Source organism: Pinus tabuliformis, chromosome 7, assembly GCF_031772625.1.
Source record: "Pinus tabuliformis cultivar Carrire ecotype Pingquan chromosome 7, CPIR1, whole genome shotgun sequence".
NCBI classification, from domain to species: domain Eukaryota; kingdom Viridiplantae; phylum Streptophyta; class Pinopsida; order Pinales; family Pinaceae; genus Pinus; species Pinus tabuliformis.
Genome location: NC_142293.1, coordinates 642,180,681 through 642,188,655, shown reverse-complemented (window position 1 = coordinate 642,188,655; position 7,975 = coordinate 642,180,681). Strand labels below are relative to the sequence as shown.

The following is a 7,975-nucleotide window of genomic DNA, read 5'->3' as shown; positions in this document are numbered from 1 at the left end:
GAGATGGCTGTGCTCACTGTTGTTTTGACAAACTGAGTTTGATAGGTTTTTCCACCTTTTGAAAAAAAAAAAAAAATATCCATGTGAGACTCAAATGAATTGCTTTAAATTATTACAATAGTCAACATTGTAGCCTTATATAATCGTTTTAAATTGCAGTTAGACGCCAAATGTCACCGTACAGTTGGGCATGGAATTCAGTTAAGTTACTTAATATAGTCACGGTGGTTGTAAAATTGTTTAATATCTTAAAATAATGTCCCATACTAGTACAGTCTGACATCAAATGCTTGAATGCTAATAAGGATTTCTAAGTAATGAGCAATAACAGGTATAATTTAATATCCAATAAAATTACAGATAAATAAATTAAATTATTTCTGAAAAACAATAAATTTTAAATTTGAAATTAAATCACATTTAAAACATAATAAATTTCAATTTCTAATGTTCAATTATAAAAATATTGTATTCCGTTTTAAGTTAAAATCAAATTAATATGATTGGATCAAAAATTTAATGCAAATTTAGGATATGGCACACACATAATGTGGATTGAATTTTAAGTCAAAATTAAATTAATATAATTTGATTAAAACCCAATGTAATATCTTTAACAGAGATGATACTTTTAAGTCAAAACCAGATTAATATGATTTGATCAAAAACCCAATACAATATCTACTACGCACAGAATTATGGGAAGGAGTTCCATTCAGCTCGTCTACAGAGACAGGAACCAAAAAGCAGATTGTCTGTCAAAGGAGGGCCTTCACCTTGGCTTAGGTTCATGGTCCTTGAAGGTTACAACTGGCGCCGAGTCTATTCCATTCAGGAATTCTGCATTCCAAGTTTTTAGCTTTCTTTCATCTGTCCTTATGATCTGTTTCTGGTTTTCTCCTTTTTGATTTTCCTGGTTTTCTCCTTTTTGATTTTCCTGGTATCTGTCGGATTATTTATGGCTTCCTCTATCTCTGATTTGTCTCCCAGTTGGCGCTAGAGGTGTCTTTGCATCTGTATATCTACGAGTTTTGGCAATATGCTGATAAGAAACTCTCCTCTGGTTTTTGTGCTATGCTTCTCTAATTTACATAATATGTACCATCAGACTCAATATAATACAATTCAGCGTTCTCTTTCTGAAAAAAATCTACTACACAAAGAAGAAAAAATATAAATATATAATAAATTAAATAATAAAAAAATTATACTCTTGTTTAATAAATCTACATTTAAAATAAAGTTATCTTTGTTTAATAAATCTACATTTAAGATACAGTTATATTATCATATAATTGAAATTATAGACAGTGCTGGTGGTAGTGTTATAATTGAAGACTCTCTCTGGTGGTTCTCGTCGGATCGGACGCCCATTCGAGGCTGTGTTCCTTCCTGGCATCTTAACTGCAGGTTCTTCGATCCTCAATTCCATGATTTACGAATAGCAATTTATAATTTATCATAGCCAGGGAAAATTGACAAACAACTTAACGCAAATTTGTGCAATTTCGAGGAATTCCGGTTCAGAAAATCTTCAGGGAAGTACACACTCTCTGTGCCTCAAAATATACACCGAGACCGCCTATTTTCCTTGGCTTTCCTTCTTACCAGGTGAAAAATCAGTTGAAATACGGTATGATTTAAGGCTATCTCCTGCAGTCTTTGATGAATTTTAAGCTTCATCAAGCTTTGCTGTTATGCATTTCAAATTGAAGCTTCATGGCGTCGATAACGGACAAAATTTTGCAGGGTTTGATCCAAGGACTTTATTGTTTGAACTATTCAGGGTGATCCAGGATGATTCCTTCAGAGTTAAGATCTACGGGAAAGGCCTCCCGTTTGAAATATTGGCTCCAGTGGCCATCTCTGGTATGCGAATTTATAGTCCTTGTGTCCATTGTTGTAGCCTTTGCTGTGTTGTTTAAATGGGAGAGGTTGCGGAATCCCGTAGAAGAAGAGCACCCGAAAAGAGGCGGGAAAGTATATGATGACGAGCTTTGGAGGTCCTGTTGGAAGACAATTAGTCCGCTAGGGCTGCTGGTTTGCAGAGGAATTCTTTTCTTATTAATGGCCGGGTTACTGGCCAGCGACTTACTGGTGAATGGTCTTGGCGTCTTATATTTTTATACAGAGTAAGTCAATTCCCTTCCTTCATCCTTGGAATAATGGGAAACTTGTCCTCTTTAAACGTTGAAAATCTGATTATTTTATATTATTTACTGATTTCTTTTTTGTTTTGTTATTTTGGTTGTATGTTTGGCAACAAGTTTGCTGTATATTCAGCCAAATTTGGGCATGATTCCCACAGCACCTTAATTTATGTTTCTAGTTTTCCTCTCACTGGGAATTAAATGAATTGGGTTGACTGTTAAGTCTGTTCGGCAACTTTGTTCTTTGAAACAGGGCAATTTTGACTGATTAAGTTTGCTTGGCAACTTTGTACTTTAAACAGGGCAATTTTGAGTCATTAAGTCTGTTTGACAACTTTGTACTTTGAAACATGGCGGTTTTGATTTCCAAACTCCCAGACACGAACTTTGTACTTTAAACAGGGCAATTTTGAGTCATTAAGTCTGTTTGACAACTTTGTACTTTGAAACATGGCGGTTTTGATTTCCAAACTCCCAGACACGTCACTGGTAGACGGTGCTGGTGCGCCCCCTTTTCTTTCCCCATTTGGCTTCTATTTGTATAAAAAAGGCTGTACTACGCATATAGTTCGGTTATCCTAACCGTTAAGGAAAGTGTTCTATAAGAAGGTACGAATGTGAAGTCAGATAAATAATTCCTGATCATTCAAAATTTATGTCATTGAAACTTTTAGTAGCAGATAGGAAAGTACGAGCTTCCAAGAAGAAACATATTTGAATACCCAAGTCCTCTGAGTATATATCGGTAAGTTCAAGTTTAGATTAGCAATTGAAGCCAATATTACCCGAAGGAAAATTTGAAATAACGGAAATACCATTTGCAAGGTTTTATAGGTGACTGGGATGCTGGCACAAACGCTTTCGAAATACTCAGAAAAATCATATTTATTATTATTAAAAGATAGAAGATGATTACAATTTGTGGGAGGCCCCTGGCTTTATACCGCCCTGGGTGCCTCTTGGTGAATGGGCATGATCTTTGATCATGCCCTTTGCCTAATGGCTACTTCATTGACTAATTTTTATATAACATTGCCTTCCTCCCAGAAAATGCTTTGTCCTCAACGCATACGTAACGACGGATGTTGTTGATGAAATGCTTCAGTCTCCCAAGAAGCTTCTTTTTTCTGGTAAGTCCTTCCACTTGATCAAGTATTCCTTGATTACACGACATCAAAGCTTCTTTTCTCTGGTGGATATGATACTTTCTGGTTCTAAAATGACCCTTCCTTCATCATCTAAGGATGGAAGTGTTGTTTGAGCTGATTGATGGTCGCCCAGTGCCCTTATAAGGCAGGATACATGGAAGACGTTGTGAATACGACTTTTATCCGAAAGGCTTAATCTATATGCAACTTGGCTGATCTTTTTGTTGATCTAGTATGGTCCATAGAATTTCAGTGCCAATTTATTTTTTCCTTTTTGTTTCAAGGAAAACTGTTTGTATCGTTGGAGTTTGACAAATACCCATTCTCCAACTTCAAATTCTCTTTCGGTTCTGTTTCGGTCAACTTGTTGCTTCATACTGTTTTTTGCATTATTTATATTTTCTTTTAGGGTTTGGACGATTTTTTGGGTTTTTTCTAGTTGGTTTTTAACAGCTGGTAGCTTTGTCTGGACGGTAGCTAGATCTTTCCATTTTGGAGGTTCGTACCCATACAAAGATTGGAATGAGTCATTTTTGCTGACGTATGATAAGTAGAATTATTCCACCATTCAGCGAGATGCAACCACTGAACCCACTTATTTTGTTTTTCTGTAGCGTAACAACGTAGGTAGGCTTCCAAACATTTATTGACAACCTCCATTTGTCCATCTATTTGACGGTGGTAAGCGGAACTCATATTTAGGTAGGTTCCTATATGGTTGAACAATTCTTTCCAAATATTACCCTTAAATTTGGCATCTTTATCACTCACAATGACTTTCGGAAAACCGTGTAATTTATAAATATTATTGTTGAATATCTTAGCGATTTGTTTAGTTGAGTCTGATTTCTTCATTGCAATAAAGTGAGCATATTTGGTGAGTCTGTCGACTACTACGGAAATCTTATCCTTGCCTTCAAATACCGGTAATCCCTCAATAAAGTCCATTGATATTTCTTCCCATTTGTGATTCAGAATGTTTAAGGGGTGAAATAATCCAGGTGTCATAATATTTTCACTTTTATTTCTTTGAAATATGTCACATTCCGCTACATATTGTTGAAATTCTAAGTTTGACACGCAAGAAATTGCTACTGCATTATCTGGTTTACTTCACCTACTTGTTTATTCCTTAACAAGTTATTTAACCATATAAATACTGAAAATAAACACAAATGCAGTCTCAACTCATATACAGATCATCAACTGAAATAATAGACAAACACACAAGGGACACCGTTATTTTTGGACAATCGTCCCCAGAAAAACCCAATGCGGGAAAACCGGTGCAACAGTTCTGAGGGTTTTATTATTAAGCAGCTTTCTTGAGTACAACTAGGGTGCCAAACTGGCTCACCCAACAGAGATTTCTACATGGTAGTAATACCTCTTCTCAGAAGCAGATATTCATTTTCTCAGCACTAGTTTGCCCCACGAAAAACCTTCCAGCGCTTCTTGTTTCTTTTAGTTGCTGATCTGTAATATGTTGAGCATGCACTGGTGTTTATTTTCAGTATTTGCCTTGTAAATAACTTGTTAAAGAAAAATAACAAGTAGGTAGTAATAAATCGGAAAAAGTGCATGAAAGGTTTCTAAGCTAAGTAAACTTAGAAACTTCAACAAACTGTGAGGTATAGCTGTTAAGGAAATTCTCTGTTGGGTAGGCCATTTTCGGCACCCGGATTGTACTCTGATATTGCTTGATAAGAAAACCCTTAGATAGCTTCACCGGTTTTCCCGCATTGGGTTTTTCCGGGGACATTGGTCCAAAAATAATGGTGTCATGTGGTGTGTTTGTTATTTTTTCTTTTAGTTGTTGATTTGTAATATGTTGAGCATGCACTGATGTTTATTTTCAGTATTTACTTTGTAAATAACTTGTTAAAGAAAAATAACAAGTAGGTAGGAAAAAATCAGAAAAAGTGCATGAAGGGTTTCTAAACTCAGTAAACTTAGAAACTTCAACATATACCTGGTGTACCTTTGTGGCTGCTTGCTCTGCTTGAGCATAGAGATAGGAGTCTCAACTCATTCTTGGGCCTCTTCATCGGCCCACTTGGCTCTCCTCCTCCCCGTGCTGGGAGTCATTGCTCGAGTGGCTGACTCCACTCATCCTTGTCTCTTCTCCTTCTGCTGACTCTTGGTCATCTTATTGTGCAACCCTCTTTCCACCTGGCTGAGACTCAATTTGTGATACTTGGCTGAGGCTCGTGCTTGGGAGCGAGTAGCTCCTCCTCAGGTACTCTAACCTTCTCTTGCTCTAAGGACTCCCTTAGAGCTCTACGCTCCTCCAACCTCACATATCTACTCTGTGCACATTTTGCCTTGCTGCGCCTGTCTCAACTTGCAACAGGTATAGATTCTTCATCCTCGCACCTATCTGTTTCAAACATCCAAAAGATAAGTGCTTGAGGTAAGCCTTACCTCTGCTGAAGATGACATCATAACCCTTATCCTCTAGGGTGGCAACAAAAACAAGATTCTTCTTTAGTCCTAGAACGTAGAGGACATCTTTGAGATGGAGAGAGCTACCTGACTCCCTCTCAAAACTGATAGTACCAACTTCTCTGGTCGCGTACTTGCCATCATCTCCTAGCTCAATGTGAAATTGCATGTCCTTTTCCTTCAGGTGGTTGAAGTTTTCCTTGTTCTCAGTCATATGGAAGGATGCTCCAGAATCAATATACCATACATTGTTGCTTGTTGAGCTTGCCATGCAAGCTATTAATGAGAAATCTTTCTCGAACTGAGAAGAAAACACATCTACCTCAGTTGATGCAGCCACATGATCCTTACTGGACTCCTTTCGATTAGGACACTTAGTGGCATAGTGCCTGAACTCGTGGAAATGGAAGCACTTGATCTTTCTCAAATCCTTCTTCTTCTTCTCGCCCTTTTGATTAGATTTGGCCTCTCCTCGACCCTTCTTGCCCTTGGCTTTGCTACTCTTGCCTACCAGGGCAAAGTTATCCTTGTCCTTTGTCGGTGATGATCTCTGAGCTCTTGTCCCTCTCCGGATTCGTTCTTGAACACAGTCTCACCGCAACCTTTCCCAATTGGGTGTTGGAAAATCAAGGTCTTTGTAGATTAATGTTGATTTTCCTTACTTGATAATTAATTGTGAGAATTGTTGGCTTTTTATTATTTACTTTTACTTCTTCATCAAGCAATTACCAAAACATGAAGATCACAAAGACACAAAGAACACAAGATATAGGCTCTAAGCCAGGGCAAAACCCTAACAATCCTCTTCTTATAGAATCAAATCAAATTGAGACCACCAAAACCCAAAGACCAAGGCCTTCTCCAAGCACCAAGTCAACCCTCCAATGAGATCTCTTCCAAACAAGTCAAAGTCTACCAAAGTCAACGAAGGTCAAACTCACCAAAATTTGCTCGTCAAAACTTTAGACCTGCAAATTTAGGTCTACAATTTGACTTGTAATCTTCGGCCCTGCAACAACGACAGAAACCCTAGGATATTCACACGTGTGAGAGAAAATGATCAAGAAATCAAGATTTCCTTCTTCTCTTTGACTTGCTCCTCCTTCCTTGTCCTTCACTCTTCTTTCTTCCTTTCTTGGTGCAGAGATCGAATGCTTGAATGAATCACCAAATAGGTCGAAGTCTCTTCCAATATATATCCTTCTCAAGGGGTTGAATAGGCCTCTCCTAGGCCGACTTTCTCTTGGGAGACAAAAATGACTTTCTAGACTCGAATTTTTTTTTCTTTCTTGTTACAAATTGCCCAAATGGGTCATTTATACATATGACAAAGACTCTTTTGACTTATTAAACCCCGGGAGCATGAAGAACATGCTCAACCTAGACTTGAGCATGAAGCCCATGCTTAAATAAAATCCTTTTTCGTCTTTTACATAAAATGCAAATTGATACAAGTACAAAGATAAATATGAAGACCGAACCTACTTACTTTTCCAACACTCCCTCTTAACTAGGGAGGTATTGATAATGACTCAACAAGTCTATCTCATGTTGAAATATTCTTATAAAAAGGGATCTAGATCGATAAGCATCAAAGATGATAGTATCATCATAGCCAACATTGTCACATTACCAAGGTGTTGAAAGGAACACTCTATCTCTCCACAAGATCAGAGCACAATGCTGGGAAGCATTCTGTGGGACACCAAATCGCCTCACCGAGGTACATATTCCACCTAGGATCCCGGAGTATGTCCTCCACTGGACGATTTCCCTCAATGAAATGTCTGTCCACCAGACCATTCTTTATCCAAGTCTGTGTACTTGACTTAGGATCTCCATCCTAATCCATCACAGTACATGACTCAGGAATGTCTGTCCAAGATGCTTATTTAATCCACCATTCTCCTTATCCATGTTCATGTACTTGACTTAGGATATTAATCCTAATATGTCACAGTACCTGACACAAGGAGAATTGTACTTATTCAATCCATCATTCTCCCTATTCGTGATTCATGCACTAGACTTACGGTGGTTAGTGTTACGGGAATAAGTACCCTAGGGCTTTGGGTTGAAACCCCAACAGAGAAAGAGCAAACTATAGTAAGAAACACTCATACAACTCAGGCAACATGCTTATATAAACAAACTATGCGATAGCGACCATACCTGGATGTCCTTCGTTTGGGTAGTTCCAGCAGGGTTCAGACCCTCTGCAACTCCTGATGA

General features: G+C 37.9%; 1 protein-coding gene across 8 annotated transcripts in view; it reads left to right on the top strand.

Annotated features, from left to right (window-relative positions):
- The first annotated feature begins 1,256 nt into the window (after nucleotides 1-1,256).
- Nucleotides 1,257-7,975, top strand: part of LOC149249086 (uncharacterized) — a 245,136-nt gene continuing 238,417 nt past the window's right edge. For 4 of the 8 annotated variants that reach the window (XM_089458621.1, XM_089458622.1, XM_089458616.1 and 1 more), the window contains exons 1-3: nucleotides 1,258-1,410; nucleotides 1,528-1,633; nucleotides 1,787-2,132. In XM_089458621.1, the coding sequence (XP_089314747.1) occupies nucleotides 1,798-2,132 (335 nt within the window). In that variant the 5' untranslated portion in view covers nucleotides 1,258-1,410; nucleotides 1,528-1,633; nucleotides 1,787-1,797. Of the gene's footprint in view, nucleotides 1,411-1,527; nucleotides 1,634-1,749; nucleotides 2,133-7,975 lie in introns of all 8 variants that reach the window. The other 4 variants (XM_089458619.1, XM_089458624.1, XM_089458618.1 and 1 more) reach the window with 4 other exon arrangements.